General features: G+C 33.0%; 6 protein-coding genes across 8 annotated transcripts; 4 read left to right on the top strand and 2 right to left on the bottom strand.

Annotated features, from left to right (window-relative positions):
• Nucleotides 1-1,507: 1,507 nt before the first annotated feature.
• LOC126758725 (uncharacterized) lies at nt 1,508-8,585 on the top strand. The gene is made up of 5 exons (XM_050473086.1): nt 1,508-1,778; nt 6,540-6,709; nt 7,589-7,722; nt 7,867-7,998; nt 8,067-8,585. The coding sequence occupies exons 2-5, from the start codon at nt 6,562-6,564 to the stop codon at nt 8,316-8,318; spliced, it is 666 nt and encodes a 221-aa protein (XP_050329043.1). The 5' UTR covers nt 1,508-1,778; nt 6,540-6,561; the 3' UTR covers nt 8,319-8,585.
• Nucleotides 5,256-15,247, top strand: LOC126758726 (uncharacterized). 3 transcript variants are annotated; one of them, XM_050473090.1, is made up of 4 exons: nt 5,256-5,384; nt 14,047-14,388; nt 14,571-14,836; nt 14,894-15,247. In XM_050473090.1, the coding sequence occupies exons 2-4, from the start codon at nt 14,259-14,261 to the stop codon at nt 15,086-15,088; spliced, it is 591 nt and encodes a 196-aa protein (XP_050329047.1). In that variant the 5' UTR covers nt 5,256-5,384; nt 14,047-14,258; the 3' UTR covers nt 15,089-15,247. The 3 variants fall into 3 exon arrangements, with proteins under 3 accessions (XP_050329047.1, XP_050329046.1, XP_050329044.1); XM_050473089.1 differs by having other exon boundaries at nt 14,031-14,388; XM_050473087.1 differs by having other exon boundaries at nt 5,256-5,547; nt 14,031-14,388.
• LOC126758376 (trypsin alpha-3-like) lies at nt 8,812-9,631 on the bottom strand. Its single transcript, XM_050472632.1, has 2 exons — nt 9,164-9,631; nt 8,812-9,123 (listed from the first exon to the last, which is right to left on the bottom strand). Exons 1-2 carry the CDS (start codon nt 9,629-9,631, stop codon nt 8,812-8,814), a joined length of 780 nt encoding a protein of 259 aa, XP_050328589.1.
• On the bottom strand, nt 10,503-11,667 carry LOC126758375 (chymotrypsin-2). The gene is made up of 3 exons (XM_050472631.1): nt 11,457-11,667; nt 10,990-11,343; nt 10,503-10,919 (listed from the first exon to the last, which is right to left on the bottom strand). The coding sequence occupies exons 1-3, from the start codon at nt 11,592-11,594 to the stop codon at nt 10,503-10,505; spliced, it is 909 nt and encodes a 302-aa protein (XP_050328588.1). The 5' UTR covers nt 11,595-11,667.
• Nucleotides 15,248-16,941: 1,694 nt separating the features above from the next.
• On the top strand, nt 16,942-18,638 carry LOC126758885 (uncharacterized). The gene is made up of 4 exons (XM_050473315.1): nt 16,942-17,153; nt 17,272-17,480; nt 17,540-17,735; nt 17,798-18,638. The coding sequence occupies exons 1-4, from the start codon at nt 17,075-17,077 to the stop codon at nt 18,082-18,084; spliced, it is 771 nt and encodes a 256-aa protein (XP_050329272.1). The 5' UTR covers nt 16,942-17,074; the 3' UTR covers nt 18,085-18,638.
• Nucleotides 18,639-18,670: 32 nt separating this feature from the next.
• Nucleotides 18,671-22,155, top strand: LOC126758882 (trypsin alpha-3). Its single transcript, XM_050473310.1, has 4 exons — nt 18,671-19,328; nt 20,913-21,102; nt 21,322-21,607; nt 21,674-22,155. Exons 1-4 carry the CDS (start codon nt 19,277-19,279, stop codon nt 22,022-22,024), a joined length of 879 nt encoding a protein of 292 aa, XP_050329267.1. The 5' UTR covers nt 18,671-19,276; the 3' UTR covers nt 22,025-22,155.
• The last annotated feature ends 17 nt before the right edge of the window (nt 22,156-22,172 follow it).

Raw genomic sequence — 22,172 nt, 5'->3', positions numbered from 1 at the left:
ATATATTTGCCATAATATACTTCGATTCTCTTATCTTTCGTTTTTTCCGCTAATGTAATATTTAGGTTAAGAATTGTAGGCGTAATTGGCTTTATTTTTATTTTCAGCAGAAAAAATATCATAGATTAAGATTGTTTACAATAAAGTAACAACAAGACCTTTCGACTTTTAAAAGTCTTAATATATTATATTATTATATACACGACAAAATGATTTTATGTATGAAAAAGTAAGGGAGTTGAGGTTCGGCTGCAACCTTTATTAGCATTTATACGCTCGCAATTTGCAACATTCAAATACAGAGGCAGATATACATATGCTGGAAAATGTCATCAGGAAGTATTTTTTTTATTTTAGGTTTAAGGTGTCTTAAATTGTGTTATGTAGGTTGTAGTCCGATTTCGTCCAATTCTATGTTCTAAAATTTTGTAATAACCGAATATACTAAATTTGGATGAAATCGGTTAAGTAGTTTCTGAGGTAAAGGATTTATTTCACTGTAAAGTAGGTTAATTTTTACAACAATTCCCATGAAATATTTAAGCCCTATCGAGGCTGTATGCAATAAACATATTAAGTTGCAGGGGTTGACGGGTTTCAGCAATCGAATTTTTTATTTTTATTGTCCTATTAAATTCTACAATACTTCAAGAATATTGTTATAAATTTTCAAATTGATCCAAGTAATAGTTTCGTAGTTACAGCCTTGAGAACTTGTGCGCACGAAGCTAACTAGGCTAAGTGCGCCGTCTTTAAAGACGTTTTTATCGAGACTGTGTTTTTAAAGTGGGTTGGCAAGATTTCTCGAGAACTACTCAACCCATCTTCATGAAATTTTACACAGGTCTTTGAGATACAATTAATACTTGAACGGAAGATTTTATTTGATTCTAATTATTTGAAAAAAAAATCGCGAAATTTTTAATTTTCGTAAAAATGTCTGCCAAAAATTCCATTTTCAGTATTTTTTTTCCTTCGTCCAAGTTCTAAGTTAAGGTTTTAACTAAAACACGTATTCTTTCACTTGGATCCTGTAAGAAGTTATCCTGACAACGCGAGCGAACTTGTACCAAGTTTCATCAAAATGTCTCAATTTTTACTCATTACTCAAGGACAGACAGTTACACGGAATTCAACTCGCCTCGTCACCCCGTTCATTTATATATACAAACTCGATATCTATCTATCTCAATTAGTTTTAGTGTCACAAACAAGAACTAGCACTGAAATAGCTAGGTGGACAAAACTATTATACTCCGTAGCAACATGTTGCGAGAGTATGAAAAATGTTTTGAAATTACTCATATTTTGATTTAAATTATTATTGTATTTCGATTATCTTAATTACCAACTGTCTGGCTATTACTGCTTCCTCTTCTTCTTCGAGCACGCGACTGCTTTCTCATACATCCTGATCCGCGAACTAATGCCCACTCACCGATTGCGTCCCGCTCTCACGCTCGGCAACATCAAGCAGCAGGTAAAATGTTGATAAGCGATCTCAAATTTTCCACTAGATGCGATTTCCAGACGGTATAAAAACCGTGCGAGAGCCAAAAGTAAGCGAGACACGCGTTTGGCCAATTGAACGGAGTGAATGTAGCAGAAGCGTGCAATGAAAAGAAGTTCTACACAAAACAAAACATTCGCAAGCGCGCGACATTTCTAAAAATCGACTTTTGCAGACATTACGAAATACAACACAACAACAACATAAAACTATTGTTGTTACTGGACAATTAGAAAGCTACTCAGTGTTACAACAACCAGGAAAATAGGTGAGTAAATATGTGCAAGCGAAAATTTTTAATTTCAAAACGAACACGTAAATGGAAATCGAAATGGAAAAGAATTTGCGAGGGCGGTAGCCACGTCAAAGAAGTGCAAGCGGAAAGTTTTGCTATAAAAAAGAACATTTTATTCGCAAAAAAACACAAAAAACAAAATTGCTTTGCAAAAAAAAAAAACACAAACAAAAACAAAAAAGTATGACCAAAACAAAAACAGTAAAAAAGTATAATCAAAAAAACAACAAAAAAGTATAATCAAAAAAATTCAATCGTCATCAAACAAAAAAAGAGCGAACAAGCAGCGCGCGCAGGGGCAGAGAATGCACGAACTCGTGCGCTGTCATAAGCCCAACACTCAGTAGATACATAAAAAAGATATGCGCACATACATACATATATGTATGTTGCTATACATTATTTCCGTCCGTCTGCAAGCATAATTTTGCGAAAAAAAGTTATTGTTGGAGTAATTAGCGTCACGCAAATTGGACCAATGTGGGAAGTTTGATAACAGGAGAACAATCTTATCAAATATGCCAATTTTTTGCCAATTTTGGCTACCTAACTAATTGCCTAATTGCTGCAAAGTGGCTACGCGCCCACCAAAAAGCACACACTCACCCACAAGAGCAAAGAGATATGAGGGTTTTTGCTTGTGTTATACCCAACGCGCGTGTAGGCTTCTATGAATTTGATATCAGAAATGTATATCAAATACAATAGACGTAGAAACCATATTATAGATATATGACCGTTAGTTATCGGCTTCAAACTCATAGGTCATTTGCTACGTAATTTTCCTAAACACATTTTGAGTATTCGATTAGTATTATATCTAAAGATATCTCTCTCGCCGAATAGAAGCGCATAGAAGAAATTATAGCTGTTAGGCGAGCAGCGATGACCAAACAATAAAGTGTTATTTTTAGTTATAGGCAAATGGTGGACAGTGTGGAAGAAATAGGTATGTGATCTTATAGGTATAGTTCTAGTTAGGAATAGCGATTTATTGGAGGAATTCGGTATAAATTTTTAATTATGCGTCCAGAAAGAGTATTGATATGAATAACAAACATGGGTTTTTATGGTTCCAAGTTAAAAAAAAACAACAACAAAGTTCCGTTAAATTCATTAACTCTCAGTTATGTCCTCTCTCTATTTTATTATGCCAGTCGACATGATTTATACGAGTTCCCAAAGGCTTAATGAATAGATGTCGGCAAAAATTGGTAAAAAACAGACTTAAGTCCCAACAACAAAGCTCAGTTAAACCCAATAACTCTCCGTTATGTTCTCTCTCTAATTTATTATGCCAGTCGTTATGATTTATACGAGTTGTTTATTCGATTCACCACTCGCCAAAGGCTAAGCGAATAGATGTTAGCAAAAATTTGTATTTTTTTCATCGAACACATTTCAATTACTGATAACCCAGCTTTGAATAGAATATATTTTATGCAAAAATCAATATAAAATCACTCATGAAAGACCCTCTAACTGAATTATGTGTGAAAAAATACTAAACATCTTTCGATAATATTAAAATAACATAATAATTATGCACTAACAACAACAAACAGTAATTAAAATTTTTTAGCAAGCTATTAAACATATTCTAACAACAACAATTACTAATTAATTTTTTTAGAAAGCCATTAAACATATTTTTATATTTATGGTGCAAAGTAATCATACAGATTAGAGCAATTTTATGTAGCAATTTGTTGTTTTTTTTTAATAGCATAAAAGAGAGTGTTCTTACTGCTCGATGTTCGAGATCTCAGTGATAGGCACACACGTCTTTATCATGCAAAAAATATATGAAACTAATTTAAATGGAAAAGTTTTTATCAATAAGCGGCTTACTCAGGCATGATTATCATGCGTATTATAAAAGTTGTCTAGACATTAAAAATATATTTAATAAACGGAAAATTTAGCTAAAAGGGGCTTAAGTGATAATCAGAAGCGTGGACTCAGCACAAATAGATACATCTATATACATTTATAAGTTAGTAATTAGGCGTAATTAGGCGCTTAAATGCTCCCGTATCCCCATTAATGCGCTTGCTTTTTGATTTTAACTGTTATCTAACGAATTATCGAAACGCAGCACACTTTCCTATAATTTCTTTTTATATATTTATTTTTATATTTGTTAAAATTTTCGTCATGCCCTTTTTATTTATTTATTATATTTTGTTTTTGTTTTTTTTTTTTTTGCTTTTGTTCGTTTGGGAAACATGTTCGCGTTCAAACTATGAAAGCTCTTCAATTTGCTCAAGTTCAATGCTTTTCACGCATTTCATGTCAAACACCGCTCTTTTGCTGCCATTATACCACTATCAATGCCTCTAGCTAACTCTTGCGCGCTCTTGAGATGAATTACAGTTTCTGCAAAAGCTTTGCTGAGTACTAGATCAGTTTGACTAAAATTTTTGTTTACATTTTCTAAGAGAGAATCGCGGCGATTAGTTTCCTGTATTGTTTTCGCTTTGTTTATATTTTTTTGTCTGCATTTTTATAACTTGAATAGGGTATATTAAGTTTGGCACTAACTTTGTAACACACAGACGTAAACATAGCAGATCCTGTAATGTACATACATATGTATGTATGTATATAAATGATCAGCGTGACTAGTTGAGTCATGTCTATCTGTTTTTATATAGTCCATTTAGTCCCTCAGTTTTTGAGATACCGTTCTGAAAACTTGCACATGTCCGCTTCTCCCCAAGAACCTGCTCATTTGTCGAAATCACCGATATTGAACCACCGTTGGACAAAGCTGCCATAGGAACTGTTCAGTCAAAATCAAGTTCTTGTATGGAAAACTTTTTTATTTGACAAGGTATCTTCACGAATTTTCGCATAGATAATTTTCCAAGTCAACGCTACAATTTCTGAACATATAATTTGGATCGGACAACTATAGCATATAGCTGCCATAGAAACTGATCGATCAAAATCAAATTCTTGTATGGAAAACTTTTTTATTTGAGAAGATATCTTCACGAATTTCGGCATAGATTATTGTCCAAGGTAACGCTACAATATCCGAACAAATTGTTCAGAATGTACCACTATAATTTATATCTGCCATACAAACTTACTGATGAAAATCGAAATATATAATAAATGATATTTCTATGTCCTTTTGCAATCGTGAATTCTATTACAGCGCAACCGAAGTTCAATTTTTTTATGTTTTTTCTATGTTTCGCCTTGACAACAACAGAAATACCGAATGCGCGTCGTTTCATTACCTCATAAAGTACACAAACGAATGACGTGTGTTTAAGAATTTCTCTTGTAAAGATCATCAAATAAAGCAAATAAAAGCTTATACATATGTATGTATGTTTGCACAAGTGCACCAAAAAGCTGCAACCACGTAATTCCTGCAGTTTACATCACAATTAGAAAAAGCCCAAATTTCATCGCACAAGTGAGATTTTTTCAATTATACGCGACACTAGTTGCCGCAGAACAATCGCTTAGTGAAGTTGTAATCCATAAAGAAATGCTTGAATAATGCAAAAAATCCCCGTGGCATAACAGTATTCCTACAAAATATAAACAAGTGTTTTAAAAGTGAATTTTAGTATTTTTTCCAATAATTAAATGGAAAACTATAAAATATAGTATATAAATATGCAAATGCAGACGCTAAAAATAGTTGCTTTTAAATGCTATGCCTTGATTGCTGGCATTGGAAAAGTGTTCACGCAGAAATAAAATTATTTAACAAATGTTTGTGAGTCATAAATAAAAGCAACAAAACGAAGGGTGCAGTTTAGTGCTTTGGCTTATTAAGTTAAGAAGTAAATATATGAAAATATTGTGGGTAGAGAAAATTTTTATTACAATAAAAAAAATTTTGGAAAATAAATTATAAAAATATAATCAAGAAAATAATTAGGAAAGAGCTATTTTGAATTTTTTTGAAAATTTTTTTCAAACATTTTTTTGAAAATTTTTTGAAACTTTTTTTGAAAATTTTTCGAATTTTTTTTGGAAAAAATTTATAACCCGAAAATCAAGGAAATTATTATAATTAGGAGAGTGCTATGAGAGAAAAATATTAATAGAAAAAATTGAAATGCAAATTCACATGTAAAAAATTATTATGTGCACAATTAAGTAAGTATGTATTTATAAACAAATTTTACGAAGTATTTTTTACAAGTTTTCTATAAACTTGTGTGAAAGAAATTGCTGAAAACCCAAATTCTCGTTATATGCTGTTTTTCAAACAATTAAACGGCGCACATACAAACACACATACATATGTAAGTACGAGTGTGCAGCTCTTTGCACCTCTCCTACTTGCAAGCCATACAAATACGCAGCGATCTCTTTAATGGGGGCGCCGTCTAGTCTACAATCGGCACAGCTGTTCGCCATTCAAATTAATATAAACCACATACATATCTACATATGTAGATTCCTATGTACATATATTTTACAAGTATATAAGTATATGTATTACAAGTATATAAATATATGTATGTATGTCTGCAATAGCAAATAAAAGTTTCGCTCTTGCCAAATTTTCGAGGTTAACGGCTGTCGTTCGTTTCTGTGTTTTGGTGACCTTAAAATTATTACAAAAAATAAGAAATAGTGCATTTTGACGTTTCCGCAAACAAATTTCCGTTTCCGTTTTCGTGTTACACAGCTCTGCGCAGCTATAAACATGAATGTATGTATATAAATATTTCAATTAGTTATTATTTTAATATTTAGTGCCTAATTTGTATAAATCGAAATGGTTGTACCGATGACAGTTAATTTTTTGAAATCAAAATGGCGCCTGTTCGCTTCTGCTCATCCCCTGGCCAAAGGTGTTATCGCATATTCGATTGTATGGCCGACGAGTAGTTTCATGCAGCAAACACTCGAAGGCAAACAGCTAAGTAAGTATGCAGCCATATATATTTAAGATCTGATCAAATTTGAATCGGACTGCCAAAAAAACAACACATACTTCATAAAAATCTGGGCTCATTTTGCTATTGTTGGACAGTTCCGACGTCATACTTGATATAAGCCCCGACTCATTTTTATAATGCTAGACAGTTCCGAAGTCATCTTCCAAAACTCAAAACGCCACACGTATTTAACTTATGATCAAATTTGAACCGGACTGACAAGAAAAACATACTTGAAATAAGCCTCGGCTCATTTTTATATTTTTGGACAGTTCTGACGTCATTTTCCAAAACTCACAACTCGTCATGTAGGGTCATCAGCTATATTGTCAAGCATCTCTTTTGTGACATCTACTCAGGTCTTTTGCTACAAGTCTTATATTGACCCACTTCATACCCAAAACATTTACCAAAATATGTTGGGTCATAAGAGACTTTGAGTTCCTTTGTTATCCCTCAAATGCAAAAAAGACGATTTCCAAGCACTTAACTTAAACTCCTACATTTTTACGATGTTATCGTGATTAACAGAGGTCTCCATCCATCTCGACTCGCATGAGGCAAATTTTCGATGACTCCATGACCTTTACTGAACGCTCGAATACTTGTGTTCGCGGTAAAGTAGACCCCTCAAAACTCTTCTGCAACATTTTTAACGCTTCCAACGCCGTGATTTCAAGCAAGCTCATTGTTCAACTCATTTTTCATGGTAAAGTGACATGCTTGTACCATTTTAAGGAAAAGTTTTTATCAATTCGGTTTGCGTGTACTGGTTAAATAGAGTAATCCGAGTCAATTTTGATCAGATCTCGATTTAAATACTTTTTATATTAAACAACTTTGTATTCATTTTTGGCAAAATAGAGGATTATGATTGGATGCGCATACTACGTTTTGGTCTTTTCGGAGGCTGTTATGTGGCGCCCACTTTATATGGATGGTTGCGTGTCGCCTCCGCAATGTGGCCGCAAACGAATTTACGTATTGGAGCACTCAAGGTAAGCGGAGTTCTTATGTTAAGACAATTTTTTTGAATTGCAATTTTCTTAAAAAAAACGGAACTAAAATTTCGCTTTATTTTTACCTTCTACTGTCGATATTTGAGCACACGATCATTAACATGCTTCCATTTTGTTCCACAGGCCATCGTTGAGCAAGCTTCGTACGCACCATTCGCCAGCACCAGCTTCTACTTCGGCATGACTATGCTGGAAGGTAAAGGCATTGAAGCAGCTAAAGCAGAAGTCAAAGATAAATTCCCAAAAACACTTAGGGTATGTCTCAAATCATTTAACATTTCCAACACAAACAATAATAACATATATTTTGCCATTTTTTACAGATTGCCATTTTCATCATTCCAGTTTTGCAGACAATTAACTTCGGTTTAATACCCGAACCGAATCGCATTTTATTTGTTAGTTTTTGTAGTCTATTCTGGATAACATTCTTGGCTCATATGCAAAAACAGGGTGAAAAAGCGCAACTGGACGAACACATGCCGAAACAGCAGCTAAAACAATTCCAACACCATTTGCCGGTACTGAAGAATGAGAGCTTTATACCAAAAGTTAATAATGCATTCGCGCTATGATGACTGAAACGCTTACACACACGTACTTACATGCACTTACGCGCATACTTACATATACATACATATATTTATAGCTAGAATTAACAAATATTTGTGATTATACCTATACGCTTATCGAAACCCTACATGCATATTTTATATAATATTTATACGACTGTACCTACCTCCAAACATACATACATATATGATATAAGAAAACATATACATATAATTTGGGATTATAAAAAATGTTAACGACAAATAAAGTGTTGCTTTAGTGACAAATAACTTGAGTTTTTTTATTTACTGTTACTCTTTCTTAGACTATATTCACACTGGGACTCTCCTGTCGCTCAAACCGGTTTTTTTTGGTAAGAAGATGACGCGAAAAGACAAATGAAGAGAATTATTAATAATAAGCGAGAAGCCAATTTTTTTATTTGGATAAATGAAGCTTAAAATCTCACCTTTCCAACACTATATGGTATGACAAAATACGAAAAGACTTTTCCGACTACCCAATACAATCCCTTATCCACTGCTCATAACAAGCGACATTCGTGAATACGCCAGGATAAGCGCCACATGGCTTTAAACTCCACGAAACGATGCCAATTTGTTGCTTATTCATGAGCAGTGGTCCACCAGAGTCACCATTGCACTGTCCTTGCTGAGTGCCGGTGGGTGCTACAGCGCATATATTTGTGCTGTAAAGCTGTGCTTGTGTGCGCTGGCGGCATTCAGCGCGTGAGAGTAAATCTAGTTCCACCTTTTGCAATTGCTGCTGCAGCGTGCCGTGTGTCTGAAAATAACGGTAAAAATCAAACACACCGTTATGTTATTATAATTTCTACTACAAAACCAACCGCATTTAGACCCCAACCGATAAGCAATAACGGCGCCTTCGTTTTGAAAGCTTCGTAGCATTGATTTCCCGCAGCCAGTGTTACGAGATTGACGTCATTAGACATGATCGCGCTTTCCAACTTCAACAGCGCCAAATCATGTATTGCTATGGTGTGACTATATCCCTCATGTCGTATTATTTCGCTGATATTCATCAATTTCGTTTTAGCGGGTTTTAGTTGATTGGTACCATATTGTATGATCAGTTCTTTGGGCTGCTTTGTGTACATTAAACAGTGAGCTGCTGTCAATATCCATTGCGGATGTATGAGTGTCCCAGCACAAAAATGTTGTAGGCTGCCACGATGACGTAATGAGACCTTTAGTGATAGTTTTGAAAAAGAAAACAATAATGCTGAAATCAGAATAATATGTTTTCTAATATTAAGGTGCACACATATAGTCTGAAAGTAAAAAAAAAAAAACATAATTCTTTCATATTTGAACTGCGGTCTTGTAAAGTATGTATAGTCGTTCTGTTGAGTCGGCTCCATCAGTTTATCTTTAAACATGTGCCAGCTGACATTTTTTTTGGGGTTCCATTCAAGGAGAAGAACAAAGTCATTGCAACAGTCAGGGGCGGATTCACAGGGGGAGATCAAATTTGAACCGGATTGACAAATTCAATAGTCTCTTTTTGAGTTAGTAAAAGCATGCTACTCTCTGCAGTACCACAACCCCCCGTGGATCCGCGCTGCAGTGGAGGATTTTTTTTTAGCCAAGTGGTATTCTATTTTTTTCCTTCAAACATAAAAAAGAACATAAATTTACCTTCAAAATTTCTAAAAATTTAGTAAAGTAGTTTTTCCCAACTAATCATGATAAAATTATTAACTTATTCTTTAGGTTAAGTCTTTGTGAGCTCCAGTATACATTAGAGAATCTAATTTCAGTCTTCGATTATGATATGAGGCAGATGAGAGAGATCCTTGTTACTGCTGAGTTCACAGTTCTTAGCCGGATAAAAGTTCAGTCGTTTCTGCTGCTTACTGGAAAAATCACAAAAGCTTTTCTGGGACAGCGTAGATTGTTGTTGTAGCGGCAAAAAACATCTCAGAAATAATTTTTGAGGAATACCGCCTAGTCACAGTTCTTGACGGATAAAAATTCGGGTCCCGCTCATTGACCCAGATGTTGTGGAAACGGGGACAGCGTGAATCGTTTCTGTTACTTACTGGAAAAATCGCTTCAAGCCGTAAAAAAGGTGTAATAGTTTCCAGCATCCCTATTTCTCTATCTCTATCCTTCATCTCTTTGCAAGAAAAAAACTATTTTTTATTTAAAAATCTTTGTTATTTATTATGCCTTTTTATGTTTAGCCAATAAGCTGGTCAAACCCTTTTTACTACGCACTATAATGAGATTTCCCGTTGTCAATTCTTCCCACGACTCTTCGCTCTCGCCCCAATCGCCATCGTCACGATCATTACCGATCATCTGCTGCAACCAATCCACATAGGCGGAAACCTCCGTAAACACACCGGGATATGGCGCCACAGTGCAAGGCTTGCGACTCCACGAAACAATGCCCACCTGTTGACCATTAACCAGCAACGGACCGCCCGAATCGCCACTGCACTGCCCACGACCACCTTCCGGCACACCGGCGCAGATGGTTGTTGGGTGCAATTGTGTGCCATGTCGTTGACTACACTCTTCATCGCTAAATATTTGAAGGTGCACTTTTTGCAGTTGTTTTTGTATGACGCCACCGGTCTTGAAGAAATGATTGAAGCGACATTTAAGTGAGATAAATGTGGAAATTTCAAATTTCTTTTACACTCACCGCATTCAGTCCCCAGCCAAGCAACACTGCCGGCATAGCTTCGGCGGTATCCTGTTGCGCTGCCGGCAGGTGCACGGCGCGCACTTTAGAACCAAACTTGAGTGGCGTCTGCAGGCGCAACAACGCAATATCGTTAAGATGCAAATTTCCCGGCTCATAATTTTCATGCACTATTATCTTACTGACATTCGACACTTTGGTGCTGTTCGCAACCAATTCATTGCCGCCATATTGTATGCTCAGTTGCTCGGGTTGCGTTTTGACCACACAGTGCGCCGCGGTGAGCACCCAAACGCGATTCAACAGCGAAGCGCCACACTTGTGACGGCCATCGGAGGCGCGGCGCAGCGATACCTTTACCGAACGAGGATAAGAACTGTCAGTTGTGAACTTAAAACTGCCGCGAACTTTTCGACTTTAAACTTTTAGATAAAAGACACTCTTCTTTCACATTCTCATTTACTCACCACAAAAGGAAACTCGCCCTCGTTGGCCTGTGTGCCATTTACGATTCTCGGATAAAATGCATTGCACTTGAAAACCAAGCAAAGTAGGCTTAAACTGTAAAACAAAAACAGCCATGCAAATCCATTGCTTTGAGCCATGTTTGTTGGGCGCGTGTGAGTTATGACTGCGCACTGAAAGTGTCGGAGTTTGCGCTTAGAACGTGTTTATATTGCAACAAAAAAATTGACGGTCGAGTTGCATAACTGCGAATTTAGGTTAATTGCGGCAACATGGGGCGGAGTTGCGTATACGCGACCTTTGCCTGAATTGCATGGAAAAGTGATAAGAAAATCTAGACATATACATATGTGTATGTATGTATGTGTGTACGATTTTATTTTGTGCCTTGCAAATGCACATCGCTGTAGAGTGGAAAACCGACTTCCAGTGAATTTGTTGTTACATATGTATGTATGTGTGTGAAGCCGTATGTGGTAAGTGGGTGTATTTGGTAGACAAAAAACAAAACAAAATTATGCAAATACTCCCATATATACATACTTACTTTAAGCATTTAAAAACAAATAAAACATTAAAAAAATATGTAAGAGCTTTTGTAGTTAGCCACAGCTAACGTTGGTAGTTCTATATGCCCGTGTGTAAAACTGCGCTTGCACTTTTTCAAAATCAAGGCCAGCATTTTGTGCGCAAAGAAATAATCATGCGGAAATATATGAACTTACATGCATATGTATGTTGTTGCAGTTTACAAATTGTTATCAAATGCAAATTAAGTGTGGAAAAATTTATTAAAATATACAGTTATGCAAATAAAGCCAAAGCAAGGAGTCCTACCCTCATATTTTTATAATATATGTATATGTGTACCTAATGAACAATATAAATATTTTTAATTACCCCTTTAATTTAATTTCAATAAATATTCTTGAATCTCACCTGCATTAGAACCAAAAAAAGTATAAATAGCATGCTTTTACATCAGTTTAGAATTATTCGTTATTTTACCTTTACCCCGTTAGTAGTTAGTCGTAAATATGTACGCAATGAACTGTTAAACTTGTCAACAAAGTTCTCGCCTCATTTTCTTTATGACGTCACGATGAAATGTATTTTTCTGTCAAAAGCACTCAGTAACAAGAAAAAATGTCATTGCTCGATTAGTTTGCATAGTTAGATAACGACGATTCCGAGACATTGAGAAGGCAGGGAAGTTTGAAAAATTTCAAAATCGATATTTCAAAAACTGAATGACTAATTTGTAAAATAAAAGAAATTGCCATACATGGGCGTCATGCTTTGATGGCATGCTGGCTTGAACAATCTATTTGGAGATTATAGCGTTCCTTTGGACAACAAGCTATACCGGATTTTGTAAAAATAATTTTTCGATTAAAAAAATTTTCCAAATAAAAACTTAAATTTGATGTATCAGTTTGTATAACCTGGTCTTTCCAATGGAGTGGAGATCTTCGTCTGCTTCCCACGGCTAGTATTGCGTCGAATACTTTCAGAGCTGAAGTGTTGTCGTCCATTCGGACAACATGACCTAGCCAGCGACTGTATTTTAATTCGCTGCACTATATCAATGTCGTCGTATATCTCATACAGCTCATGGTCCCATCGAATGCGGTATTAGGCGTAGCCAACCCGCAAAGGACCATAAATCTTTCGCGGAACCTTTCTCTTGAAAACTCGTAACGTCGATGTTGTCATCGTCCATGCCTCTGCACCATATAGAAGGACGGAAATAATGAGTGACTTATAGAGTTTAGTTTTTGTTCGTCGAGAGAGGACTTTACTTCTCAATTGACTACTTAGTCCAAAGTAGAAACTCGGAGAGGTCCTTCTTAATCCTAACGGAGCTTTTGGTATTGCTCAACCTCAGTTTACACAGCCGTATTAGTTTTGCAGGTATCTTATAGATTATATCATTGCCTTGAATAAAAATCTGTGCCGAATTTCGTCAATATATCTTGTCAAATAAAAAAACTTACTTTACCGGGACTAGCTTTATCTTTATTCAGGACTTCTAGCTTTGTCTTGAGTAGTAGTCCGATATCGGCGGTTTCCACAAACGCGTAATTCCTTGGGAAGAAAGGAACTTTTGAAATTTTTCGGTTCGATATTTAAAAATTCAGGGACTACTTAGCAGTGAGCTTCGTGATTTCGGAGTAAACATAACTCTGTCAACGACGTCAAAGATTTTAAGGTTTAAGGTAAGATTGTGTGAGAACATCATCACTTTACAGGTAGCATTAGGAGACTCGCAACCCTTTCTTATGTTCAAGCCAAAACATTTTAGTTGATGCTTTGGGTTATGAATTTTCTTGGCTTGCACTTAGATTTCTCAATTTGTTGCTATAGGAATGTCGAATAGATGAAAACCGTCGCTCAAACCAGCTACCGCCATGTAAAATACTATATACCTCAAGTGAACATCCCACGACTCACTTAAGGCTGCATGTATGAATATAGAGCCTAACAATTATCCAAGCTATAAAAACGATAAAATGACGAATAAATTCTAAGATTTTTCCAAGATAATCAAATTACTTAATTTCTGATTTTTTCAGTATTATTTATATATAGATAAACAAATGAGACTCATTTCGTAAATTAAAAATAAATATACTTAGATAAATTAATAACTTTTTGATAGTTTTATAAAAATTAAAAATACTATATGAGTAAAACAAAAACTTAGCAACTTTTATTAAATAATGTTTAAAGTGAAAGTGAATTATAAACTGAGTATTAAACAATAAATAATCTGTGTTAATAAATATAAAAACAAAATAAAAATGGCTGCCATTTTACAACATTTTAAGACGATGCTACAGCGTTATCCCGTTACAAGGGGTATGGTTTCATATAGCCTGATTTGGCCGACGAGTTCACTCATACAACAGACCTTCGAAGGGAAAAGATGGCGTAATTACCTTTTTAGAATGATCTATTAATAATCTTTATTTTTATTTTTTTATTTCGAAAGCTTAATTTTTTAATATTTTTTTGTTTAATTTTTTAATTGAATTTTATAGAGCTTTACTATCAAGAATTAAAATTTTACTTTCAAAAATTAAAATTTTAACTTATTTTAATTTTGCCATTAGCGGACTACGATTGGTGGCGTGCGTTACGTTTCAGTCTATATGGCGGATTTTTCGTCGCGCCAACGCTGTACAGTTGGATTAAGGTTTCCAGCGCCATGTGGCCGCGTACATCGCTGCAGACGGCGGTGTTCAAAACAGCCGTCGAACAGATTTCCTACACACCTGCTGCCATGACATGCTTTTACTTCCTAATGAGCCTGCTGGAAATGAAGACCGTGGGCGAGGCAGCCGCGGAGGTGCGCAAGAAATTCATACCCACATATAAGGTGAGTAAAATTATAACTTTTATTTCAAGATTACATTATTTACGTATGCTCTCAAAGGTGGCTATGTCAATTTGGCCCGTTGTTGGCATAATAAATTTCTCCGTCGTACCAGAGAAGAATCGAGTGCCTTTCATCAGTGTTTGTAGTTTGTTATGGACATGCTTCCTGGCTTATATGAAACATCTGGAGCACCAGCATGTAGACGAAATGGATAATATATTCACGTCCAAGGACGCTAAAGCGAAGGCGTGAATGGCTGGCATGATTTATATATACATATGTATATACATATATAAGTAGATTAAATAATTATTTGAAATTTGTGGTATATGTAATAATTTATTAAAAGAAAATAATTTTTAAATAAACAAAAAAAGTTTTAACATAAAAATTTAGAAGCATTAAACAAGAGTTATGAGTTTTTTAATTAAAAAATTGAGAACAAAAACTAATTTTTCAATTTAAAATCTGCAAATTAAAATTTAATTTAAAATTGAAAATTTAATTTTTTAATTAAAAAATGTAAAGTAATATTGGGATAAAAATTTAATTTTTAAAATATTAAAATAACATTTTAATTTTTTGATTAAAAAATTTTGGAATAAAAATTTTAGTTTTTCTGATTTTAAATTTTCAATTTAAAAAAATCTTAAATTTTCAATTTAAAAAATGTTAAATTAAAAATTGAAAATTTCATTTTTTAATTCAAAAAATTTAAAACGAAATTTTAATTTTAATAAATTTAAAATTTTTTATTAAAAAATTTGGGATTAAAAGTTTTCAGTTTTCATGATTTATAATTTTGATTTTTAATCAAGAAGTTAATTTAAAATTGAAAATTTAATATTTAATTAAAAAATTTAAAGTGATTTTAAGATTAAACATTTAGTTTTCATTTTACAAATTAAATTTTAATTTGAAAAATAAATTAAAAAAAAAAATTTTATGATTTTGGGATTAAAAATTTTATTTTCAAAAAATTTAAAATAACATTTTAATTTTAATTAATTTTAATTTTTTTATTAAAAAACTTTGGATTAAAAATTTTAGCTTTTCTGATTTTAAAATTTTCAATTTAAAAAACGTTAAATTTAAAATTGAAAATTTAATTTTTTAATTAAAAAAATTTAAACGAAATTTTAATTTTAATAAATTTAAAATTATTGATTAAAAAACTTGGAATTAAAAATTTTATGTTTTCATTCTGATTTTGGGATTAACAATTATATTTTCATTTAAAAGTTAAGTAAGTTAAAGTTCAATTTTTAAACTCAAAATCGGAATACAAAAATATTTTTTTATTTTCAAAATTGGGGTTACAAACAATAAATATTTTTCCAAATTAAAAACTTTAGCGAAAAGGAGTAAAAAGAAAAAAAGCAATTAAATTAAATAAGATAAAAAGTCATTAACTTTGTTGGTACTTTATTAAAATTAATCTTTCCTTTTTAAAAGAGACGGAACCGTAAAACACGAAGTACGCAAAACAAAGAAAATAAATTCTAAATCAATTTATTTTTTAATTACATATTTTTTCAATCCATTGATATAATTGAACTTTTATTCATAATCCGATTTTTTAATTAAATTTGGTTCAATGCGATATTTGAGATAAAAAATTTATTTTTAAGTTTTTATGCCGGTATTTGAGTTGAGAAATTAAAATATTATTTTTAATTAATATTTTTGGAATTACTGAATAATAAGAAAAAATCTAATTAAATTATTTTTAAATTTAAAGTAAATGTTAATTTAAATATTTTTAATATATTATTTGCAAATTAATAACTAAAACCCAGAAACCTATATTTGTTTTCGTTTCAACATCTTGTTTATACCGAAATGAAAATAAAGCAGTATCATAGCTAAAATAGTATTAATTTTATATTAAAGATTCTAGTACAATAATATTATAACAATACATACATATATTTTCAAATAAATGAGTACAATATAATTTTGTAGTTTTTAAAAAAATTATATAAATTACAAATGTTTTTAAGAGCAGCGCAACAGTTTGTTCTTACTACAGCGGCTGCACAACTGTTTACTTCCAATTGACATTTCATTTGACGTCTACAAATGTCATTATGTCCACACCTTTATCAGGGCGGTGTTTTCTTGTTTGTGTTTGTGTGTTGACAATAGTTTTTGTGTAGTTTACGATTGTGCATTTTCTAATTGTTGTTAAACAAAAGAGTGTTTTAACGAAAATAAATAAATTATTTACCTAAAGAAATGCGCAACTTTGCAAAGCAGCAGTCGCAAGACACGACGGACACCAGCATTGAAAAAGGCGATTACCCGCGTGCATCAAGTGAGTGCCAACAAGAGCTGTGAGCTTGATTAATTAAAACAGTCGCAGCCCCAAATACTGATTCACCAATTCGTTTGTAAACATTATAAAACAAATTTTCAAATGTAATTCAATATAGATGGTGTTGTACTTGGTGGAGTGGTCACATTTGTGGCCTATTTCTTTCTGATGATGGCATTCTGTTCGCCGTACTGGATTGAGTCGTATGAGGAAACGCATAGCAGTTTCAAAAATATGGGCTTATGGGAATATTGTTTTAGGAACTTCGTATACCCATATTACCAATTTCCACGGCAATTCAATGGATGTCATAATATTTTCAGCCATGTAAGCAGTTATGCAGTATATTTCTCAAACGCAAAATAATTGAATTCAAATATTTACAGGAATACTATGTTATTAGAGAGTATCTGCTACCTGGTTGGTTAATGGCTGTACAGGCTTGTGTTACTCTGGCTTTTCTTTTAACATTCCAATCATTAGGCGTGTTGGCACTAGTTGTAATACGTCTGCCTTTGAAGGGTGTGCTGCAATATGAATGGCTGATGATCAGAATTTCCTATCTTTGTACAGCGGCCGCTTGTAAGTAACTGCCTTTATTGAGCATCTATAATTAATTATTTTGGTGTTAAAATCTTTGACAGCACTACTACTATTTCTGGCTGTATGTATTTTTGGGGCTTGTGCCTACCGTCGTGACTGGCTTATGTATCCAAAGTTCAATGTGCTTGGTTGGTCTTACGCAGTCGCTGTTGTGTCCTTTATTACACTCGGTTTAGGTGCGATGATTTTGCATCGCGAAGCCCGTTATGCATACGATTTACGCGGTGAACAGAAAAATTTAGTTATGCAAATGGAAATGCAGGAGCCTGGCTACCAACCGCCTAGACATCATCATAGTACCTCACGTAGTCTACATGGATACATATAAAAAACAAACGAAACATTTTTTAACAATTTAAATATTTATCCATTTATGAAGTATTTCATATTGGGGAGAGTATTCTGAAAAATTTATACAGTTTTGTCCATTTTACGATTTCAATTAGTTTTAAGAGTGTATTCACAAATCGAAAACGATTACTTCTTTAGCATTATATGGCATAACTTTATGTGCACTGAACACATGGTGCGCCAGCGTTCGTTCAACCACAATTCGATATATATTCTAATAATATCGTTACCGACATTCTTAAGCAAAGAAGTGCCTTAATTTTATAGTTGAATTGAATTGTATTTAGCTAATGACTTGAAAAATTTTATACAAACATACTTATCTATATATTTTATATTTGTACCTCGAATATTTACAAAACAGCTATTACATGATCATTAAACATCCGTCCAAATTTATGCAAACATATACATATCTACACGTATAACAGACTATGTCAAGTAAAAAATAACTATACATATATTTGAAAATAGTGCAATGCGGCAATGAAACGTTATTGCAAACTCGTATATTAACACCATTTCTTTTTTTAATAAAGACACTTTTCAATAAAATACTAAAAATTATTTTTTTAATATCTTCAGTCTTAAAAAAAAAAAAAAATCGTTTAGTCAACAATAATAATAACATAATCCCATATATGAGCACTCATGAGGTATACATTCATACATCTTTATACAATTTATTGCTTTAAGAGATAAATTTATGTTCAACTAATTGCTTCACTTCTACATACATACATACATATGACGTAATGTCACTAATTGTCAAACTGATAACATTTGGAGCAGTGATTTTTGGCCTTCAGTAAATTATTATAAACGTTTGGACATACTTACATAAATGGTACAATATATAAATGAAATATTGTGAGTAGTTGAATTATACAAAGTTTTTGTTGTACGTGAATCAGCAAACTGACTATATATTCATGAATATTGTTGAATTGTTATCACAACTCTTATCCTGCCCTTGCCTGTTGCTGATAATAGAATATTGTTGTTCTTTTTTTTTTTGATAATTTACCGCTATTGGTAAAAATGTGAAAAATGATTGACAATTGTGGCTCATAAAGAATTTGGACCTCGCGCGGTTATATTCATAACCACTGTATAATTGGTTTTTCGCATATTCGGAAGTTACTTAGTGATATTTTAATTTTATAATAATGCAACTCCGGAATTTAATTTTATTTGTGTTGGTGATCGGGTTTGAAAAATGTAAGCAACCCTTAAATTTTATAAAAAGTGAAAAATGTGTTAAAAATTGTGTTCTGAAATGAATTAGTAATTATAAGGAAACAGAAAGTTAGTAGTTTTTAGATAACACAAACAGTCAATGGTGCTAACGTATACCAGTTGGAATAAAATTTAAAACAAATACCGTTACACCTGTTTAAAAAGAAAAGTAAAAAATATATATTCTCAAATATATGTACATGCATATATACATACATAAATCTATAGAGAAAGTGATATCTTAAGTTTTATAAGTGAATTTAATTCCACTGCTTTCAATCACCAATATATTGTGCAATATTATGATCAATCGAAAATTGATAACACAAGAAACAAAAATTAACTATTTTTGAAACGAAGCTATAATACCCTTCACAAGTGAAAAAGTTTTTCATACAAGGACCGGATATTGATCGATCAGGTTGTATGACAGCTAAATGCTATAGTGGACCAACCTTAAAAATATGTTCGGCGATTAAAGTGTTGCCTTGGATAATAATTCTTGCCTTTACCTTCGTGAATACATCTTGGCAAATAAAAAAAGTTTTCTATACAAGGTCTTGGGTTAGAACGGTCAACTTGTAAGGCAGTTACAGTATCGTAGTCCGATATCGGATAAAATTACATGTGCGAAATTTCTGAAAAAAAAATGTGGAACTAGTTCGCATATACATACATTCATCTATATTATAGGGCCTACGACTTTTCCTTTCTGGTTGTTATACACTTCGTAACCTTCTGCCCTGTTCAGAGTAAAAAAAGTACTCACTCAATCAATATTATATGACGAATAATCAATAGCTGAATGCTTTTGAAACACCTTATTGAATGTACTATCTTATCAACAGCAGCAAATATCTTGGCAAAAACCATTCATCGACATTTTTCATACTAAATGAATATATACCTACATACATACATTCTGTATATGTACGATTGTGTAATGTATGATTCAACGCTGTTATTGGATTTTTATCATACTCAATAACCTGTAGTGGCATCCTGCTTGCTTATTGGCAGCAAAATGTGCAAATAGCTTTTAAGACCCAGAAAGATTCAAATTAGAATTTGCTGCATAAAACATCGCACATTTCATTTTTACTACTTTTGTTGACGCACTTGAGTTATGAGGATCACTAGAAATATACCTGCCCATTTATTTGAATTGTTAGTAAAAATTACGTCAAACTGATTCATAATATTTTTCAATATAATAGAATAATTGCTATGAATAGTGACTGTCATTGAAAACTATCGCGGTTACTAAATTTAAAATGTTTCGATTTCGGAAGTGAATACTGTTATCGGTAGTGTCGATTCACTGTAAATAAACATATTTAAGATTTTTTGTATAATCTAAGAAGATTTGAAATTAAATGACTATAAATGAACTATTTTTGCGGAAAGTGTTCTATTTTAATAAAAGCATAGTGATTTTGAATTTATTTAAATAAACTGCTGAAGAATGATACTTACAAAATTTTGGAAGCACAACCAAGCTTCTACAACGTTTGCTATATATGTAGCTGTTAATATATAATAATAATAATAATAATATTTTTTTAGCTTACTCACAGAGTGATTCGAAATTGGATCCACGTATCATAAATGGCGTAGTGGCACCTGTATCGAGCACCAAATTTCAAGTATCTATACGACTGAAAACATACGATCGGATATTTGGAAATGGACACATCTGTGGTGGTTCATTAATCGGATCAAATAAAGTGGTAACGGCAGCACATTGTTTATATAAGTAAGTAATTTACATCTTAACAAATCAAAATTTAATATAAAAAAAACGTAAACTTCGGTTGAAGCGTTCAGGGTATAAAAAAATTTTAAATTCGATGGATTTCATTGGTTTAAGCCAATTCTAGTATATTTAGAAACTTAAATTCACACATACATACATCTAAAATATGTGCCATTATACTCGTTTGTATATTAAAGACCCAATTTTATCTAATTACAGCTCAGATAAAAAGCGTTATCGAAAGGCGAGCGAATTTGTAGTTGTAATGGGCACGCAAAATCGTTTTCAACAAGTCAATGGTACAATTGTTTCAGATGTCAGTTCGATTGCTTATACGAACTCCTTTAGTTTGGATACAATGCGTGATGATGTTGGTTTGATGTTCTTAAAGACAGGATTACCAGCGAATAAAACCCATTTGACTATATCACCGATTGTACTGAGTAATTCCTCAGTTGCGGCGGGCAGTCAATGCCAGGTGTCCGGTTGGGGTAAAACTTCAACGGTATGTAATTAATATATTAAATAGAATATTTTTCACCTAAACTCTTGACTTATTATTTCCGCACAGGGCGTGCTATCAACCGAATTGATGATGGCTAATGTAAGCATTATACAACAAAGCATTTGTAGGGCCTCATATGGAAGCGGTCTTGTTGAAGGCATGTTATGTGCCGGTTACTTAACGGGTGGCACCGACTCGTGTCAAGGTGACTCCGGTGGTCCGCTGGTTTGTAACGACGAGCTGGTCGGTATTGTGTCATGGGGCAATGGTTGTGCGCAACGTGGATTCCCTGGTGTTTACACAAATGTTAGCTACTATCGTAATTGGATTGAAAGCCGTAATTCTTCAGCACCAGTGGGTTTTAAATTTGGTTTCATATCATTAGGCTTTACATTAGCTATGGGTTATTTATTTTAATGGTAATAATAAACGACTTTATTTTTGTAAATACATAAGTAGGATTTTATATTTTCATAGTAATTATTTATATATGTATATGTATGTAAATATATATTTTTTAAAATCTTTACAAACAATTTTGTTTACATTTAATAGTATCTATACA

This window comes from Bactrocera neohumeralis, chromosome 5 (genome assembly GCF_024586455.1).
Source record: "Bactrocera neohumeralis isolate Rockhampton chromosome 5, APGP_CSIRO_Bneo_wtdbg2-racon-allhic-juicebox.fasta_v2, whole genome shotgun sequence".
NCBI classification, from domain to species: domain Eukaryota; kingdom Metazoa; phylum Arthropoda; class Insecta; order Diptera; family Tephritidae; genus Bactrocera; species Bactrocera neohumeralis.
The sequence above is the reverse complement of the archived record's forward strand: the minus strand, read 5'-3'. Positions and strand labels throughout refer to the sequence as shown.